This window comes from Propithecus coquereli, unplaced genomic scaffold (genome assembly GCF_000956105.1).
Source record: "Propithecus coquereli isolate 6110/MARCELLA unplaced genomic scaffold, Pcoq_1.0 Scaffold162, whole genome shotgun sequence".
NCBI lineage: Eukaryota > Metazoa > Chordata > Mammalia > Primates > Indriidae > Propithecus > Propithecus coquereli.
In genome coordinates, this window is record NW_012140747.1 from 1014601 (window position 1) to 1034543 (window position 19943).

General features: G+C 42.4%; 1 protein-coding gene across 2 annotated transcripts in view; it reads left to right on the plus strand.

The window, feature by feature from the left end:
- Nucleotides 1–19712, plus strand: part of KIT (v-kit Hardy-Zuckerman 4 feline sarcoma viral oncogene homolog) — a 75835-nt gene extending 56123 nt beyond the window's left edge. Inside the window, exons 8-21 of one of the 2 annotated variants that reach the window (XM_012641105.1) lie at nucleotides 4401–4515; nucleotides 6127–6308; nucleotides 7496–7602; nucleotides 7695–7821; nucleotides 8098–8202; nucleotides 8285–8395; nucleotides 9936–10086; nucleotides 11985–12076; nucleotides 12536–12663; nucleotides 13678–13800; nucleotides 17225–17336; nucleotides 17461–17560; nucleotides 17869–17974; nucleotides 19115–19712. In XM_012641105.1, the coding sequence (XP_012496559.1) occupies nucleotides 4401–4515; nucleotides 6127–6308; nucleotides 7496–7602; nucleotides 7695–7821; nucleotides 8098–8202; nucleotides 8285–8395; nucleotides 9936–10086; nucleotides 11985–12076; nucleotides 12536–12663; nucleotides 13678–13800; nucleotides 17225–17336; nucleotides 17461–17560; nucleotides 17869–17974; nucleotides 19115–19243 (1688 nt within the window). In that variant the 3' untranslated portion in view covers nucleotides 19244–19712. Of the gene's footprint in view, nucleotides 1–4400; nucleotides 4516–6126; nucleotides 6321–7495; nucleotides 7603–7694; nucleotides 7822–8097; nucleotides 8203–8284; nucleotides 8396–9935; nucleotides 10087–11984; nucleotides 12077–12535; nucleotides 12664–13677; nucleotides 13801–17224; nucleotides 17337–17460; nucleotides 17561–17868; nucleotides 17975–19114 lie in introns of both variants that reach the window. The other variant, XM_012641107.1, reaches the window with a different exon arrangement.
- Nucleotides 19713–19943: the final 231 nt, after the last annotated feature.

A 19943-nucleotide genomic window follows, 5' to 3' on the forward strand; every position in this document is an offset into this window, starting at 1 on the left:
GATTTTAAAAAATATATAATATTCCTTTTATTATAAGTAAAGTTAACTTGAGTTATTTTTATACTCCTATTTTAGCTGACTTAAATTCCTCTATTATAATGGTATTATGGCATGAATGTAGGTTTCACCCAGTCCAAAACCGGGATAGTGACAAATTTGCAGAAAAGTGTTGCTGCATCACCATTAAACACCGGCGAACCTAGAGTTGTAAAAATAGGAATTCACCTTCATGCTCCCTCTCCGTTTAGTCTTTTATTATGGGGAGATTTAAGTCTGTGTTCTTTGTCCTGCTGATTGTAGAATGTACGTTTATAGCAGGAGTTGGGTAAGGTGGTTGGGCGAGAGCAGAGCTCTACTCAAAGACCCTTCCCCATGCTCACATGAAGAAAGATCTACCCCACCACTTACTGTGTACCGCCTCCCCACCGCTGCCAGCCCTCAGCTTTGGTATTTGTGCTGTGTTCTTAAAATTTATTCTGTTCTTGCCTTCCTCATGGACCTGATGGTGATGAAAAGGCTTGTTTTTCAAGATCACAAATCTGTTGGGGTAAATCACTGGATGTTTAGGAGTTGTAATTGCATGAGTAATAAATTCTCAGTAGAGTTACAAGCATTCTGGAATCTGCCTACAAGCTGATCAGTGTTGTTAGAGATACCGGAATAATTCAGGCCCACGATGTTTTTGAAAGAAAAAAGGCTATTTTTCAAATCTCTGCAGGAAATGCATAACTTATACACCTCTTAGGCTTATCTAAACCTCCAACTTGGGAGGAATTAAGGAATGTGTCATTTGGTATACTGCTTATTGTAGAATATCTAAGAAACCACAGCTCAGATTTAACCTAAAGAACTGCGGAGAGTTATGTATCTTTAAAAGCAAAATGTATATTTAATGCCGAACACGGTGCACTGAAGCACTTAAAAAATGCAGATGAGCCCAGATTTTCATTTTTAGGAATTAGATTTCTACCTAGCTCACTCTTTATGCATTAAACATTTTCATAATGCAACTTGCCATGTACAGCCTGCACTGTACCAGTGTGACTTAGCCTTTTCGGAATGAGATCTCTCATCACCAACATTAGGACAAGGCTAGGGCTAGGGAGAGGCCAGAAAGAGGCACCCAGGATGCAAAATTTAAGGAGGTACTCTCCCACAGGGGCCAATTTGGAAGACCTTTAGGGTTGGTGCCTTCTTAGATTTTGTGCCCTGAGTGCTTCTCTTGCCTCCCTCTAGTCCTGCCCCTGATTGGGTCCCTTAACTGTACTTTTTAAAAAGCGCTTTGCTGGATCAGATCCTCAGCTTACTGACTCTCTGCAGGTGGGGCCCAGGAGTCTGCATTTAACCTCTTCCCTTAGTGAATCTCATGCACATTGAAGGTTTAGGACCCTGTGAGCTTGGTTGGCCAACCTAAGACCCAACAGGATAAAAGCTGCTCAATTAGCCTCAGGTTATGACCCACCTGGGATAGTAGCTTAAAAAAAAAAACTGCTTAATTAGCCGGTACACGGGAACAAATAGGCCAGCCGGTCCACACCAGTGCCAGCCATGGCTGTTGTATAACTGCTACCAAGTGTCACGCTAGAAGGCTTGGCTATTAGAGCACTTGTAACCAGAGCTAAATGTAATTGATTATATAATTTTGAGCTGTTCCAATTTTTTAATTAAAAAAATGCTTTATAGAGTCCTATTTAGCTACATGTTCATTGTAAAATAAAATTAGAAAATAAAGCCAAAAGAATAACATAGAAACTATCCATAACTCCACCACCCAGAGATAACCATTGTTAACATCTTAAGGTATCCTTTCGTCCTTTTTTTTTCCCTATTGAGTTAAAGTTAATTCTACTAAAAATCCATCATGTAGCATTACGGGCATTAGGAAGTGTGCGTATAAAAGGAAATGTAGCTATGAGTAAGTCTGTGTTATGAACTTGATTCCCATTTGAGGTCTATCCAGTTATCTCTGCCGTTATGTGTAGACCCTTTAATCATTAATCTTGGTATTAAGAAATTCACATGGCCAGGCATACTTGTGGATTTCTCATCTCATGGCCTTCTATTGCAAGAATAGTAGAAATAGCGCCCCTGCCTAGGAGTGTCACCATTAGGCTCTTCTCCCAGGTCCCTTCTTGTGACTCTCACTGAATGCCTTCAGGATCTGAGAGACTGGTTCCTCTGGGTAGGGTCTTACCCATTGAGCAGCGCTTACTGTGCGTCTGCCGTGGGTCAGACTCTGAGCTAGGAGTCAGAGGCTCCATCAGTCAGTAAGATGTGTTTCTTGCCCTTGAGGACATCTAGTCAGATGGAGGAGGCAGACCGAGATCTTGCATGACAGTGTCGGGTGCTCTAAAGTGCTTCGGAAATAAGGAGAGAGACCGATGAACTTGGCTTCAGAGAGTTGGGAGTTCCTTTGAAAAAAGAAGGTGACACTTAAACTGAGTCTGGAGAGACCCACCGTATGGCGCCTTTGATCTCCAGCAGATAGCGTTCTCCTAAGGGTCCACTGGTTTTTTGTGTGTGTTATGCCCTACTTTTCAGCCTGATCACACAGGTGCCCGTGATAATTAAACGAAACTTGCCAGATGGATGCTTTTGCAAGATGATGGCTTGTCTCCTTGCTCTATTTGTGAAAGCTGGCATTGGAGCCAAAGTCTCAAGGATGCCCCTACCTTGAGATTGTTTTGGAGACTTGCTCTTTTGTGTGTAGTAGCCAAATGGCCTGCCTGTCAGCAGGGCCAGGTTGAGTGACAGGTGGGTGTGTCATGCATGTGGACACTCTGATCCCTGCCAACTCGTTTGCCTCCAAGGAGGTGAGGTGCTGAGAGGTAGTTCTACAAAGATGTCGTTTATCAGTGTCCCCTTCCTTTGGGGAAATAAACTTCCCAAGCTTCTGATCTATCAGTCTTTCCTTCTCACCACAACTATTTTCCCTATCAGTTGCGACATAATTAGTGTTTAATTCCCAGTGCATCAGGTTTAAACATACACATTATCAGACTATCTTAAAGAAACCATTTTTAGAGTTTGAGGTTGCCGTGAGCTAGGCTGACGCCATGGCACTCTAGCCGGGGCAACAGAGTGAGACTCTGTCTCAAAAAAAAAAAAAAAAAAGAAGAAACATATTTTAGATCATTGAAGAGAATATTTAGAGTGGCAAATACAGTCAACTTAATCTGTAGCAAACTTGATTAACCAAGGAGGATGAGTGCTCTGATTAGAAAAGAATAATGGCATCAATAATAATAAATAATAATAAATGCATTGTTTCATTTCTATGGCTCATTCTCAGGTCTTTGTATGCTCCATCTCATTTAATTGTCTCAACATCCCTATGAGATGGGTATTATTCCCATTTTCCTCCCATTTCCTCCCATTTCTGTTGAGCAAACAAATTTTTAGAGAGAGATTCGGAAGCTTTCTCAGGGTCAGAGAACTGCTAAGTGTGAGAGCTGGTTTTCAGATCCGTCTGCTGTGCACACAGCCCCTGTAGGTCTGTGCCTAGACTCGGCACGGCTAATGCTGGACCCCAAGCACAGGGTGAGCACATCTCTATCCTGCCATCGGGGGGCTTGCAGTTTAACTGACTCATTGTCCAAGGGTCAGAGTCCTTCGGCTCTATTGCCATTAGAACAACTGAACATAAGTTCATCTGCTTCCACTTTAGAAATAATTTCAAACATTTGAAATTCTTGAAGATCAGTTGACTATTGTAGTTACACAGAAATGGCAAATTAGAGCATTCCTGCTGATACAGTTTACTTTTCTTGATGGTTATGTTGAGGTTCAGCTATATGGATGGATAAAAATTCTCGGGCTGGTTTTTCTCTTCTAATTTTCTGTTCACGTTTTGCATTTGAAACAAAGATTTGGAGTTCAAAGCCCATATTGTATTTTACTCTCATGTTTTCACTTCCTTCTAAATAGAGTGATTCAGATCTTTATCAGTACCACCCCTCCACCCCCTAAAAGGAGAAAATTTGCGAGCGAGAGAAAGAGTGGGGCTTTTCTTTTCCTCTAACAGCTCCGAATTTCATCCATTCCAGTTCGCACAATAACTTGAAGCGCGATGGCAGGTACAATAGCTCGAAATCTCATTGGCGGGAATCGTTTAAGCAGGACTTTCTGGGACTCCTAGAGCCGTGATGACAAGCAGTCACTGGAAGCAGAAACCCTGCCAGGTGGCCCTGCAACCTCTACTTCAGCCACCATCCCTGGAACAGAAAGTTCTAGGAGACCTGTACCTCTGCAGGGTGTGGATGGTCCCTGCTGGGGCTGTGAAAGCCTTTCTAGGGAGGACCCTGAGCTCAGGAAGGTTCTAAGGATTAGAAAGGGAGAGGAGGGAATTTTGCCGAGGTTTTCCAGCAGTCTGACATATGGCCATTTCTCTTTTCTTGCAGCAAAACCAGAAATCCTGACTTACGACAGGCTCGTGAATGGCATGCTACAGTGCGTGGCAGCAGGCTTTCCCGAGCCCACAATAGATTGGTATTTTTGTCCAGGAACTGAGCAGAGGTGAGATGACTATTTTTGGCACTGCTTAAAATGCAGAGGGGAAGGACCGCAATTCAGTTGAATTTCAAATGTTTTCCAGATTTTTTTTATTTTTTCAAAAAAGCTTTGTTTTGATTACTATTTTTTTTTTCTAGCCATGTGGCTTTTTTGGAGGGGATAATTGCTGTATTTTTCCGTGGTCGACATTAATTTTGTTTGCTGAAAAATGATTACGGAATGACTTCTCTGTTTTGGTGGTTATCTTTCTGGATTTATCGTGCAATTTCTAGCCTGCAGGTAGATAAAGCAATTTTGCAGGACAGAGTAATTAGATTTCCATTCTACACACGGGAGGTAACGTGTGTGGGGGAGACGTGGCTGTAGTTATCATGAAAAAATTACCTCGGAAGTTAATTGCCAAGTTACCAAAAAGTAATGATCACGCAATTACAACGTACATATGGCGTTTGTGAGCGACCTGTTTTCAAAAGGGTTTCTCCTTGATTAGGTGCCCAGCCCCTGAGCAGAGAACATCTGGCATTGTGCTGCTTCTCCCGCGCAAGCCACACTTAAGCCTTAAATTGTCCTTCCGCATTACCTGAAGTTGAAAACGGGGTCAACAGTGCTGTTTTTTATCCATCAATTGCTATTTTATGCTCAGGCTTTAAAAGCCCGGTTTAACATCACGATTGGATCATCCCGATGACAGTGGAAATGTTATTTTTCATAGAATAGACCTCTTTGTCACCGTAAGTCGAAGAGGTTACATAGGATTGTTGTTTTCAGCTGAGTTTTAGTAGAATATTTTCTTTCGGGAAATAATAAGGAGGGTTCAAGACCCCAGGAAAGGATGCCCACAATAGAAGCAACCGCGGTAGTGACTGACAGTCATCCGGCACATGTTTGTAGAGTGCCGGCGGGGTGCTGGGCGCGGTTCTGATGAGCAGAACACACTTGAGCCTCTGCCTTGAGGAGTTTCTATTCCAATATGTAGAGACGGACAAGAGGCAGAATAAACAACTAACATGTGGGTGTCAAGAAGGGAATAGGAAGTGGCTAGGTTTAGCATAGAGTGGTCAGGGTGTGGCCCCTGAGAAGGGCTGCTCACGGTGGCAGTGGGCTTTGCCACCTGCAGTACGACGGGCCCTCCCTTAGAACCTCCAACTCCGGTCCTTGCTTTGAGTGTCTTGCTGTCCTCAACCTTGTAGGTAGTTCATGCTATTTTACTTCAGCCCTTCATACACCTTGCCAATTGTTTTTATGTGCAAGGATCTACTGTGTGCTAGCGTCTATGCCAGCCGTTTTATGAGATTCATTTCTAGTCCTTTCAGTAACCGCTCACGAGGGGTGTTACCGTCATCCCATCTGGGTGTTTACATCTGTAGGAACTGCATCGTGCGGAGTCTAAGCAACTTGTCGGGATTCAAACCCACATGCGACTCCCAAGCCTCCTTTACTCTTCTTGTCCACGGTGCTTTTCTTGTCTACGAGGCCACAAAAGTGCCCATTCCTCGTCAAACGCTGACCGTTGTAAAAGGAAATTTTTTATTGATTATGAACCTCTAGCTTTGTGTATTGCACGTGTTTATTTCTTTTCCTGGAGTAAGCCTGGGTGGTTGTTTTCTTCCCTAGGTGCTCTGCTCCCGTAGTGCCCGTGGACGTTCAGATACAAAACTCATCTGGGCCAGCCTTTGGAAAACTGGTGGTTCAGAGTTCCATAGATTCGGGTGCCTTCAAGCACAATGGCACGGTTGAATGTAAGGCCTACAACGATGTGGGCAAGACTTCTGCCTATTTTAACTTTGCATTTAAAGGTAACAGCAAAGGTATATTTCTTTTTAATCCAATTTAAGGGGATGTTTAGGCTCTGTCTACCATATCAGTCATGATTTTAAGTCCATTCCAACACTAGCCATGTCATTTCTGGTAATGCATGCTTCCCACATGCTCTCATCATACTGTTATCAAGTTTCATTTCGTACTAGTTTGTTAATAAAATTTATGTTTTTACCAGAGTCATTTAACCCATGCTACTTTTTATATATTTTACGTGTGTGCATGTGTGCACATGTGTGTCTTCTACATACATAATTAATTGTATGTTTATAATTGCATCCATTGAAAATGGGTAGAGAAAGCACATAGAGGAATATATTTACCTTATACCCGAACAGAACAATTTAAAATTTAAATGCAGTTTAAAATTTCAGATACTTAAAATGAGTTATTTTAACACTTTGCCAGACACTGTATCAGAAAGTTAACACTGTCTTTTATGAAATCACATTAGCAAGTGATTTCTTTAAAATCTTTAAAATTTGATTCATGAGTGACTAGCTCTCCTAACATTAGTTAAATCATCCTTGTGGATGGATTGATGAATTGGTACAAAGTTAGAAGAGAAAGAAACTGGGCACCTACGTTTTTAGGGCTCAGTTTTTGTTTTTTTGAGTTGGCAAAGACTAGTGCCAAATAGTGCTATATTTTCTCAGTTTTTGAGTAGTGAGTGGAAGAATCTTCCATTGTTCTACATCATTGATTTTTCAGACAGGGTAATGAAAAGAATACTTTAAAAATGTTTTTCTTGATTGTAAAAGACAATCATGCACGGTGTAGAATTTGGAATATACAGGACAGCATAAAGAAGAAAATATAAACCATCCATAAAGGAAGCTCGTTTTTAAAGTTGTACAAGGCAGGAATTTGATTGAAGTACAAAATTCATTCAGATGTTGCTTTTCATTGAAAAACAGCATAAAATTATTCTTCTGCTACAGAAGTCTCAACTTCTGTTCCACAGTATTCTGGTTTAAAGTTGTGTTTCTAAAGAGTCATTTGAATAACAAGTACAGTGTAACCAAGGTGAGGATCTGAGAGTCATAGCTTTGCATCCTGCCATGGGCTGTAAGCTGGGAGGCGGGCTCAGTTTCGGGATGAGTAGTTACGGCAAAGATCCCGTCCTTCTAATAGTTTGTGATTCCACATTTCTCTTTTATTTTAGAACAAATCCACCCCCACACCCTATTCACTCCTTTGCTGATTGGTTTCGTAATCGTTGCCGGTATGATGTGCATCGTCGTGATGATTCTTACCTACAAATATTTACAGGTAACCACTTGTCCGTTCTCTCCCCTGAGTGCTATCATGACCAAGATGTTAATCATTAAAAGATAATCTGTCTGTCTCTCTCTCCCATCCAGAAACCTATGTATGAAGTACAGTGGAAGGTTGTTGAGGAGATAAATGGAAACAATTATGTTTACATAGACCCGACACAACTTCCTTATGATCACAAGTGGGAGTTTCCCAGAAACAGGCTGAGTTTTGGTCAGTATGAAACAGGGGCTTTCCACATAACCTCTTTGTGTATACATAACAATGACTTTACGGAACCCCAATGGTTTCCTTTGTTCTGCTCCACCTGAAACAGTAAGTGTTTTCTGTGAAATTTCCCCACGACCTTCGATAGGTTTGGCATAGAAAACAGGAAAATGCTTCTAGACTAATTGTCTTTGATTCCTTTTTTGATTTTGAAATTACACAGATGGTCCTTCGGTCCCACCACCGCTACCGCCGCTTACCTTGTTGTCTTCCTTTCTAAAGGGAAAACCTTGGGTGCTGGTGCCTTCGGGAAGGTCGTCGAGGCAACCGCATACGGCTTAATTAAGTCGGACTCGGCCATGACTGTTGCTGTGAAGATGCTCAAACGTAAGTTCCTGCAGGCTCCTGCATGCAAAACATCAGTTTGCCAAATTTGATTTTTGCTTGAATAAGATGTTTCTAATTTTAGCAAGTGCCCATTTAACGGAACGAGAAGCCCTAATGTCTGAACTCAAAGTCCTGAGTTACCTGGGTAATCACATGAACATTGTGAATCTTCTTGGAGCGTGCACCATTGGAGGTAAGGCCATGTCCATACTTTTATTATCCATCAGGTTATCCGTCAGGTTATGCCTTTTATTATCCGTCAGGTTATCAAAGGGTGACATTTTAATATGATTTTGATAACGCTTGACGATAAACTGCTTGCAAGAGTTTTACCCAGACTATTCTCTCTTGCTAGATTTTATTTTCCTTGTTGTTCTTAAGAATGTGGAGTTTAGGCTGGGTGTGTTGGCTCGTGCCTATAATCCTAGCACTTTGGGAGGCTAAGGTGTGAGGATTGCTTGAGGCTAGGAGTTTGGGACCAGCCTGAGCAAGAGCAAGACCCTATCTCTACAAAAAACAGAAAAATGAGCCCACATGCTTGTAGTCCCACCTACTCAGGAGGCTGAGGCAGGAGGATCGCTTGAGCCCAGAAGTTTGAAGTTGCAGTGAGCTTTGATAGTGCCACTGCATGTTAGCCTAGGTGACAGAAGACCCTATCTCAAAAAAAAAAAAAATAGATTTTAGTTTTATCATCATGGGGTAGGACAACCTAAGTTACTGTTCTGGTTATTGTCATGTGTGTAACATGGACAACCTTGACCTCTTGAATGTCTCATCTCAACTGGGAGGCTTTTCCTACCTTGCAAGCTTTATATATTGCTAAATCAGATGTAGTCACTAAAAGGGTTAATATTCATTTCCATACCGTAATTTAAAATAGGCCTCTAAGCCTATTAGTTCTCAAATATACCCCAAATGAGGCAAACATTTCACTTCTGTAAAAATAAATTTCCAATGTGAAGCCTCAGTCAAGAGTCCCATGGAGGATGTCCGTGGTGTTTGCAGAAAGCATTTTGGTCTGAAGGAACAAAGATGCGTAAAAGGAGCTGTTCCCGGTGATCTGGAGAGATCCGAGCTAAAGTTAACAGCTTTAGATAATGTCTCAAAACAACCCCCATAAATGTTGCTTCACCACATCATGAATTGTTCGTGAGGAAATTTCTACCCAAGTTAAGTAGTTGCCCGTTAACTTCGGAACTGCAGCTTCAAGCATCCGTAACAGTGGAGAATTTTTCAGCTAGTAGTGCTCGAAAGGAACACAGGTCATCTCAGGTTTCCGCCCACTTTCCGGGCTTGTCTCAGCCGGCTGCTCCGTGTGGCTGGTTTCCTACTACGCTGCAGTTGTACTCTTCATCATTTCCATAATAACGTTACAAGGAGCGCGCAGCCCCGCTGTAAACAGAAGCGAATCAAAGCATTCACGTAGGAAGCTTGATAAGAGCAGAACCTTTGAAAGCAGTGACTTCCGTCTGTGAAACCAGCAGTCACACCTGGCCCCACGCAGTAACGTCACTTAGAAATTCAGGTAGCAAGAGGTGTGCTTGTTTTAGTTTTCTCCACATCATGCTGCTTTTTTGATAAGCGGTGTTAACAGACAGGAAGACATTGGAACTAGGTAAACTCATCCATTGAAGCTGAACGCTCATGGCCATGACCACCCTTGGGTGTTTTTGTGGGAGGCAGGATGATCTGTATATCTCCCCTCTTTCTAACCTTTTCTTATATGCTCACAGGGCCCACCTTGGTCATTACAGAATATTGTTGCTATGGTGATCTTTTGAATTTTTTGAGACGCAAACGTGATTCATTTATTTGCTCAAAGCAGGAAGATCAGTCAGAAGCAGCACTTTATAAGAACCTTCTACATTCAAAGGAGTCTTCCTGGTAAGACTGATTGACATAAATAGTCGGCTGTTGACAGGCGGTGTGTGGGGTCAGAAGGGTTTGCAATCAAGGCCGATTCTTTGAAAAATGAACCACGAGGTACTCTGAGGTGTGACATCCATTATTAAATCATTTAAATGTGAATAACAGTTTAGAAAGTTCAAATAGTGTTTTTAAAGATTCAGACTGTGTTAAACTTAGATCTTTGCTGATGTTTTTTTAAAATGCATCTCTAGGTTTTTGGGTTTTTTTTTTTCTCAGCTTTAGTTCTGTGCAACTGAATGAATTTTCTATCTGTTTCTCTCACGGCTCCGCTCTTGTGTGCATTTCCATTTATACTGGTGAGCTCGGTAGTACGTGCATCCTTATAGTGAGATGCTGTTTATAGGGAAAATGCGAAAGCCTGTCAACTTGTCACAGTAGAGTCCTTTCGAACCTTTAGCGGAGTGGCAGAGAGCTCTGAACGTGTGTCTACACCAGGCTTTTTGCCACGTACCTCTGAACTATTTCTACGTGCCGTCCTCCCCCCTCCAACCCCATATAATGCATCGTGCTGTAAAAGGACATAACTACTCAAGCATATTTTTTTAAAACTCTGGACCTTATTCTCATCTCTTTTAGCATTGATACCATTCTGAATTTGAATGATGTTTAGAGAGCTTCAAGTTCATTTAAGGGGAATTTGATTTATAGCCAGGATAGAATTCTTCTCTGCCGTGCCTGTTCTTTCTTTCGGATGCTGTCCCGGTCCACCACTGAAGAATATTTCTTAGATGCACCTGGTCCAGCACACGTCACAGTTACCTTGCAGTTACAGGTCCCCTGTACTTTATATCACTGAGGTTGTGGTAGATTTCGCCTCTCCTGTTTTATTCACTCCGTATCCCCTATGTTTTGAGGTGGCAAGACTTTCGTCTCCTGAACTTCAGGGCCCCCAAGCAGACCTTAGTAAATATTATTGATGGGCACTTTCCTCTTAAAGCCATTTTCTGTACTTCTGGCTAAAGTTGAAAACCCCAGGTGAAGCTTTTTATGTTTTGTTTTTTTTTTTAAATCCTGTAAACCTAAGTAGTTAAAAGGGGTAGAAAAATACCGTGCAAACTACCTTTTTGTTAGTTTCCCCGGAGCATATGCTCTTTGCATGAAGAAATGAGCTACTTTGCCTTCTTTTTGAAACCTTGGCCCTATACGTATTTTTTAACTTTCTGAAATAATGGTCTAAGCTGTTCAATCCTATGTGATGTTCTTTGTGCTTTGGGATCCCATATGGGACTGGAACCACCAGCACACTCTGAAGGAGATTGTTGTCATGGTGTTTCTATGCTAATCAGGAGCAGGAAGTACTAGAAATCTTGAAGAGTCTCCAGCCAAATGTTGCAGATTCAAGAGGTCCAGATGGTTCAGAAAATCATCCAAATTATTGGTGTTTATCTGAACTAAACTTGGTTTTTTTTTAAACCTTCCTCCATCAGTCGCTATATGTTAACGATCTCTGTCTCCCCCCCAACACATCTTGGAAGCACTTGTTCTTTGTCTTTTTTTCATCTTGTCTCCTGGGGCTAATTTAGAGGAGAGTTTGAAGTAATGTTTTTGGCTCTGCGTTTACCATTAAATCCACTGTGTAAAGAGATAGGACATTCCTAACCCGAATCTACTCTGTGATTGAACACAAGACAGACATCTAATTCCTGGGGATTGGACCCTAATATTGGATACTAAAAACTCTTATCTTATAGAACAATACATTCAAACTCTGTATTCAAACTTCACATTACTTTCCTGGAATAAAATCAGTCCATTAGGTACCACGGGGGAAAGGAGAAAGAGCCTGACCTCTTAGTGCTCCTCTGCACTCCCCATTTGACTCCGTCATGACTGGGGTGTTTCCTCTCTCCTAGCAATGACAGTACTAACGAGTACATGGACATGAAACCTGGAGTTTCTTATGTCGTCCCGACCAAGGTCGACAAAAGGAGATCTGCGAGAATAGGTGGGTACCTGTCGAGCGATAGAAACAGCTTCACCTACGGAGGCTGTATCATACCACTGTCGGATGCGACGTCGTTCCTGATGGTGACCATGCCTCCTTTACAGCAGGGTCCTGTGGCAATGCCAGTGGTCCCCAGCAGTTAGGGTTGCATGTGGGTGTTTGGGGTCACAGGATGTGTTTTTTTTTTAATCTGAGCATCTTACTCTAGACGTGGAATTTTTGTATTAACCCACCATTCCTCTCCCGTAAGGATACTGTGACCCAGCCCAGGATTGTTGGATGTCAACCATGCGATTCAGCATCTACCTTCCCTCAGCACCGGGGAGGTGATTTGCCTGCGAGTTCACATGATTTCATTGATCACCAGCCTTGGGTGCTTCCATTCCACCGCTTTTTCTTTCCTTTCTTTTCCTAACCTTTAAGGTTCTCATTGCTAAGAACATCCTCTCTTCCGAACAGGCTCATACATCGAGAGAGAGGTGACTCCTAGCGTCATGGAGGATGACGAGCTGGCCCTAGACCTGGAAGACTTGCTGAGCTTTTCTTACCAGGTGGCGAAGGGCATGGCTTTCCTCGCCTCCAAGAACGTAAGTGGGCGTCACTCGTGGAACGGAGCGCTTGCGAGCCGTCGGTAGAACGCAGAGTGTCATTTTGAAGTGTGGTAACCGAGAGCACAGGAAATTTAGTCTCTTCGTGTTTCAGCTGCTGTCTCTTTGGAATTCCTATTCTAATTTATAAGCTTTAAAGTACAAGCCCATCTAAATGAGCTCTCCATGAATTTTTTCTTATATGTAGTGAATTCATTTAAAACTTTTGGCTTTTAGGATATATACACTGTGCTCCTAGAAGATAGCAAAGAATCATTTTTTCAGCAAATGCGGGGGTACCTCATAGTTGCCATGCTTGATGGAGCATATACTTGAGTTTTATTGAAGTTAGACCCCAAATATCGTATGTATGGCTTATGAAGTATCAGGAAGGAAGGGCCTGGGGATGGGAAGAGAATGATGGAACCAAAGCGAGAAGGAACATGGTCTGTGGAAGGGAGAGAGGAATTCCCTACGAAACAGGACTAACCGAATAGAATGAGGTTTTAGATCCTACCCTTAAATGTCATTGGTGACATTTCCAAACAATTACCAAACTAAAAGAGGATTTAGGGTGGCTGAAATAAAGACCCTCTTCCTTGCATCCTTGGGAGATGTCAAATTGAAGTTCCAAAGATATTTTAGGAACTCTATGAAAGGACATTCAAAGAGATGCATGCAAAATGAATTTTCAGTTTTAAAAATATGATATGACTATTTCCAATGTGTTTTCCCATGAATGAAAGCAGTCCTGACAAGAAAAAAGCATTTATTAGGAATTGGTTTTGAAAGCGATTATGGTAATTATGGTCTGATTATGTGAAACATAAAATGTGAACATCATTCAAGGCATAATTTTGATTTTTATTTTTTGGCATAGCAAATACTTTAATGTGAAACAAACGTATTGGATTTTGATAATATAAGCAGCACTCTAGTATTAAAAAGTAGTTTTCACTCTTGAAAAGTTAAAAATGAATTTAAATGATTTTCTTTTCTCCCCCAACCCAATAGTGTATTCACAGAGACTTGGCAGCCAGAAATATCCTCCTTACCCATGGTCGAATCACAAAGATTTGTGATTTTGGTCTAGCCAGAGACATCAAGAATGATTCTAATTATGTGGTTAAAGGAAACGTGAGTACCTATTCTCTGCTCGATAGGCCTGTAGAGGATTTTTATTTTATTTAATTTTTTAAGAGAAGGCCTCCCTCTGTCGCCCAGGCTGGAGTGCATCATAGCTCACTGCAACCTCGAACAAAAGGATTTTTAGTTTCAAGTTTTGATAAAAATTGTCCCCTATGATTTTCATAATGCCAATCTTATCTTGAGATATCACACATTTCAGCAGTCAAATTAAGTGTACTTCAGCAAAATTTGCATGGCATGCTGAACATTACTACAACTAACATTCAATAATAGAATTCCTAATTCTAATTGTGTAATTATGGAGCATGTGAAGGAAACAGAAATAGCCTTAATTTTCATTATAGCTCAAGAATAGCAATGCACTACATTTTGCTCAAGTGTAAGAAACATAGACCTGAAGGTCACAGCAGGAGAATTTTTCTGAGATTGACATGCTGTAGGAAAAAGATTAAAATTGAAGATCATGTTTCAAGTTAGCTGTATAGAATGTTGGACTTGCGATCGTTGGAGAGCTATTAAATAGGTTTGTAAATAAAAGTAATAATTGGTTTATAGAACATAGTAATTTTTTTTTCAGAGTAATTTTGTTTTATTGCCAATTTTTGTTGTATACTCAGAACAAACCCATGCCCTAGAATACAGTGTCTTCTTATTTTAAAAGTTGGAGGAACTAAGGCGCAGTCTATTTCAGTGATTTTGATCAGAGGTGACACAGGTCAGTAGAGGCTGAAACCAAAGCCCATGATTTCTAGAGCAGCATCCCACTGGTATGGAAAACCATGTCCTCCTGTATATTCTTCTCTGCCTCTTTTCCTAGGTCCATTTCCACAGTCCAGATTTCTTCCCGGAGGTAGATTTTTGTGTCCCTTCTGATAAGCTAATATTTTCTCCTTCCTCACCATGGCATCTGGAGGGGTGGGCTTTACTCCACTTGGTTGTGTAGATGTGTCGCCGGGTTTATCTCCTGACCAAAGCATGCATTTCTGGAAAGACACCCCCGAGGCTAGATAGCAGCATCATCAGGAATGTTGACCAAAACAACTTCTCTCCATCCCTGTGCAATTTTGGAAGGAAGAATGACAAGTGGTTCATTATCCAGGTCTCTAAATATTGACAAAAGGGCAGGAGGAAGAAGGTAGCAGACTTTAAGCCTGGTCTTGATGAGTTCTAATCTGGCTCCATTATTTAGATTATTTAGCGGCTGTGTGATGCTGTCAGGAATTATCCAACACCTGAGTCTTGGCGTTGGATAATTTTCTCCACTTGGGAATAACAGCGACGCCTGCCTCGTAAAGTCATCGTGAGAATTAAATGAATTCAATATGTAAGGTGCTTAGACTGTGCCAGGCACATTCTTACTATTCTTTATAGGTGTTTTATTTGAAATCGAAATAATGGTGACGTTGGTTATGCCACAGCTTCCTACTCGCTTGTCATTGGTTTGCGACCTTAGTCGGAATTGACAGGAGAGGTTAGGTCCCACCAGGCTTCCAGATCCTAGACTCCAGCTCAAGTCTGTCGAACTAACCAATCACAGGCATCACTTTCACCAGGCTGGTGGGTAAGAAGAATTTATGGGACGAGTTAAAAACAAGGAAACTCACAAGTTGTGCCCCCAAATTTACAGTGTAGTGATTTGAGAAATCTGCGTTGTGTCAGGTGTTCTGCACGTTCTCCCATTTCATTTGAATTCTTATTTTATGCCGTGACCCCTTTCAGTCCGGTGAAGCCTGGGGAGCCCTTGTCGGAATACTGTCTTCAATGCCTAAAATAAAATACGTAGAATCAACAAGAAAAGCAGTTAAATGGAAGTAGTTATCAAAATATTAAGTAAATTTGTGATATGTTGGCACACGTATTTATGACCTAGAGTCACAGGCTCTAGCTGTGGTTCTAAAAACTACTGTATTTTCAAAGTGGTGGCGAATGTCAATATTGAGACCCTTGTAAACACTGTAACAGGATGTGAAGATACCTGTGATTACAGTGGGTGACAAAGTTACAGGTACTGCTGATACTACTGGGGTTTATTACCACCTTCATTTGTAACTGAAGGAAATGCTAGACTTCATTTAGAAGTTAGTGAAAATAAGGATGTCATTTTTTCCCTTTGAAGTTCACAGGCCCCTGAATGCAGGACAGCCGTAGATCGCAGGTTGAGCGCCCCTGTCGCAGCTTTAGCATGATATCTGGGAAAGGATATTGGAAGCCTTTTTTAGAAAAAAAAAATTGACTAAAATAACTTTAAGACCAGAAAAAATCTGTTTTCCCAGTTTGCAATCCTAAATGGATTAAGAGGAGGATGGATTTAGCTTTTTATGGTAGATTATAAGATCCAGGGATCCAGAATATATCCAAGAGAAATAGTCACAGAAAGTCTCGCTCAATTTTAGTGGGAAGAGTCGAGGCCGTGCAGTTCAGCTGTTGAAGTCCAGCTCTGAACCTGCCCCTGCACCGCCTCGGAATGGTCACGGTCTTCATAAGCCACCGTTATTGATAGAGCACTAGCTTTTACGCCAGGGGATTGTTCAGTTATTAGTGAGTCAGGCAGTGCTGAGCATTTTAACCCACATTATCTCATTTAACCCATACAACATGAAATTGGGAGTGTTAATTTTGTTTTAGAGGAGAAGATATGGAGGCTTAATGACCAATATTTAAGTAAGTTTCCCAATATATAAGTGAGGCATAGTTTTGGTTGCATATGACAGAAAACGCAAAATAGAAGTAAAAGAACTATGGGGATAGCAGGCCAGGGTTGGTATAGAGGTTCCATGAAGTGCTCAGGACCAATTCTTTCTTGGATCATCTTCACGGTCCAAGATGACCACCACGAGGACAGCCAGCCGTCCCATCCGGAAGGCAGGAGGCAAGGACACTAGAGGAAACAGGGCAGAGGGCATGTGCCAGCTATATTTTAAGGAGGTTTTCCTAAAGCTGCCATACAGGGTTTACAGATTAGTGGCCAGAACTGAGTCACATGACTACAGCTAGCTGCAAAGGAGACTGGGAAATGTAGTCCTGAATGCGGGAGGCCATGTTTCCGTTATTAAGGAAGAAAGAGGAAACGTAACGCAGCAATGGCATCTAACAAATCTCTGCATCACTCAGAGCCAGTGGTGGAGCCGGGGTTCAAACCCGTGTCCGGCTGTCTCTGACGTCTGCACTCTTAGTAACCAGGCTAAACTGACTCAGTGTCCACATCTTTAAAATGGGAATAATGTCATCATGAGCCGCCCAGGTCAGAGGTGGCTGGGATCCTCTGAGATCCCACAGGTAACAGGCCTCTGCGAGATGGTGCTCAGGCTCTCACCCCGCCTTGCAGCAGGAGTAACATCTGTAAGAATCTTCAATAGTCAGGGTTTTTTAGCTTCTTAAGTCATATTTTGACTCTGTTGTGCTTCCATCGCAGGCTCGACTGCCCGTGAAGTGGATGGCACCCGAAAGCATCTTCAACTGCGTGTACACATTCGAAAGTGATGTCTGGTCCTATGGGATTTTTCTGTGGGAGCTGTTTTCTTTAGGTAAAACGATCCTTGCCAGAGACACCTTTGTTAGACTTTAAGCATCTTCTTGAGGTTTTATTTCTTTATTAGTGTCCTGCTTGGCTGTGATTAACACTCGATTTGCAAACTGTCTGTGCCGCAGGAAGCAGCCCTTACCCTGGAATGCCGGTGGATTCTAAGTTCTACAAGATGATCAAGGAAGGCTTCCGAATGCTCAGCCCCGAGCACGCACCTGCTGAAATGTGAGGGCCCAGAAGTTTTTCCTCCAGATCACGTTTCCCCTTTTATTTTTATTTTTAAAGACAGAAACCCAGATGTTGAGGGTTTTCACCAGCACAGTTTGAAATGTGACTCGGTTCCTTTTTATTTCTGTCATTTATTTTCATAAACTCTTGTCACCAAAAACAAAGTTTCAGCAACATTTCATACATGCAGTATTTTATGTTATGCACATGTCATTGCATAGCCCTGGAATTACTGTGCAAGTTGTTGCATGGCATATACATCTGAAGGCATTGAGGAGGGACACTAAATGGCCCTCGTTTTGCAGGTATGACATAATGAAGACTTGCTGGGACGCTGATCCTCTAAAAAGGCCAACATTCAAGCAGATTGTTCAGCTAATTGAGAAGCAGATTTCGGATAGCACCAATCACGTGAGTACACTCTGGCCAGGCAGAGAATCGCCTTTCTGTCTGTTCCTCCTTCGCAGGTTTCAGGGGTGAGGACTAACCTCCCCACCCCTTCTCCCCTGGGCTTAGGTTGTAAATGCAGCTTCAGGTAGGGGGAAGTAAAGCAATGGAAAACAGTTCTTTCTGCCCAACCCCCCTGTTCTGAGCCAAAGAAGGATGTGAGAAGAAGAGGGGGAAGGGCTGGAGGGCTTTGTACTCAGAAGTGTGGAAGTAGAAGTTTCCATAAGGATTTGCCGTGTTTCCTTCCCACCCCAAATCCTGGTCATGGGGTTGGTGTGTTCTCTCTCTCACATGGCAGGGCCATTCATCCTCTGGAGGGTTGGGGTGATGTGAACTAGAAGAAAAGCATAGAAAAGACAGCTTGTTACTGCAGTGAAATAAGCCTTCTGATCAAACGAGCATAGCGGGGAAATGGCAGATAGCTGTCATGCCCGCAAGCCACGTAGAATGAGGAGTTGTTTGAAGTTGGAAGATCCCTCCCCGTGATTTGGGGATGGGGGAAGGAAACCTCAAATCCATTATTTCCTCTCCTGCTTTTAAGGAAGAATTAGTGATCCTTACTTTGACTCAGATTTTTTTAAGCTGCTTTTTTTTTCTTCTGGGCTGTGTGCTTGGAGCTATCTTTTCCAATAGCACGCCACTGATATTTTTGGGTTAAAGCTCGTTTTTCTGGGTGTCAAAGCATATTTCAACTTAAATGGCACTTTCCACCCAGTTGCTTTGATTCTTGACAGGACACCCCTGAAAGGGGCCATGGGCTTCTCAGCAAATGACATGGGCTGTTGGGTTGTCGTTGGCTCTAGTGATTTATAAGCCCTTTTTAGCAGGTTAGATCGTGCTTGTTCCTAGACGGGTCCCAGCAGACGAGCCAGGCTTGCACGTGTTTTGCCACCACTTCTTGTGTAAAGCGATTTTCTTGGGAAAAATGGGGGCTTATGTTTGTCTTGTCAACACGACTTGGGTTTGGGCCACAGAGTTCTTGTAAAACACCTCTCTCTTTTAAGAGTCTTCATCAGTGATTTGTGATTTTGATTGGTGAGTGTGCGCTTGGTTGCTGTGTTCATGTAGGGACTGGTGTACTGACTGCGGACTTCTTGTTCTCAGATTTACTCCAACTTAGCAAACTGCAGCCCCAACCCAGAGAACCCGGTGGTGGCCCATTCTGTGCGGATCAATTCTGTCGGCAGCACCGCCTCCTCCTCCCAGCCACTGCTCGTGCAGGAAGACGTCTGAGCAGAGCGAGTGTCCGGGGCCCCCCCGCACAGGAATGACCCTCCATTCTTTTGGCTTCCACGATGGTTCTTTTGTTTTCCTTCGACTTGCATCCTACTCCAGGGTAGTGGGCAGCCCGCTGTAATCCTGTCTTTCTAAGCACACTTTAGTGGCCGATGGTTTTTGTCGTCAGCCACCATCCCCTTGCAAAGGTTCGAACTGTATATACTCCCAATAGCAAAGTAGCTCCTACTGTAAACAGAAAAAAAAAATTCTGTTTTGGAGAAAAGAGAGGGAGGGTTGGGCTAGATGTCCGGAGTTCTTTCCAAGGGTTTTCCAATTTCTGTTCAAAGAGTATGGTTGATAGTTTAGGTGAATAAGTGGTAGTAGTCACATTTGGCCTTCAGAACCACCCATGATGATATGATGGTGCAGCAAGATTGGAAGCTAAAACCTAAACCCTTTATATGGAAAACAGAACATGATTAGAACACAGGACAGAAGTGTGAACATCTAGGCTTAAGAAATCTAGTATTTCATGCTGGGAATGAGACACAGGGCATGAAATAATGTTCCCTAAGCATGAGTAAAGATACTCTGCTGCAGACCACTGCATGAGTTTTTGGACTGCTGACCTCGTTTTTGCACAGAGTTTGCTCTTAGGGAGTTGAATTGGAGCGAAGGCCTCCCCAGCCAGCATTTGTATATACTCATCCACACA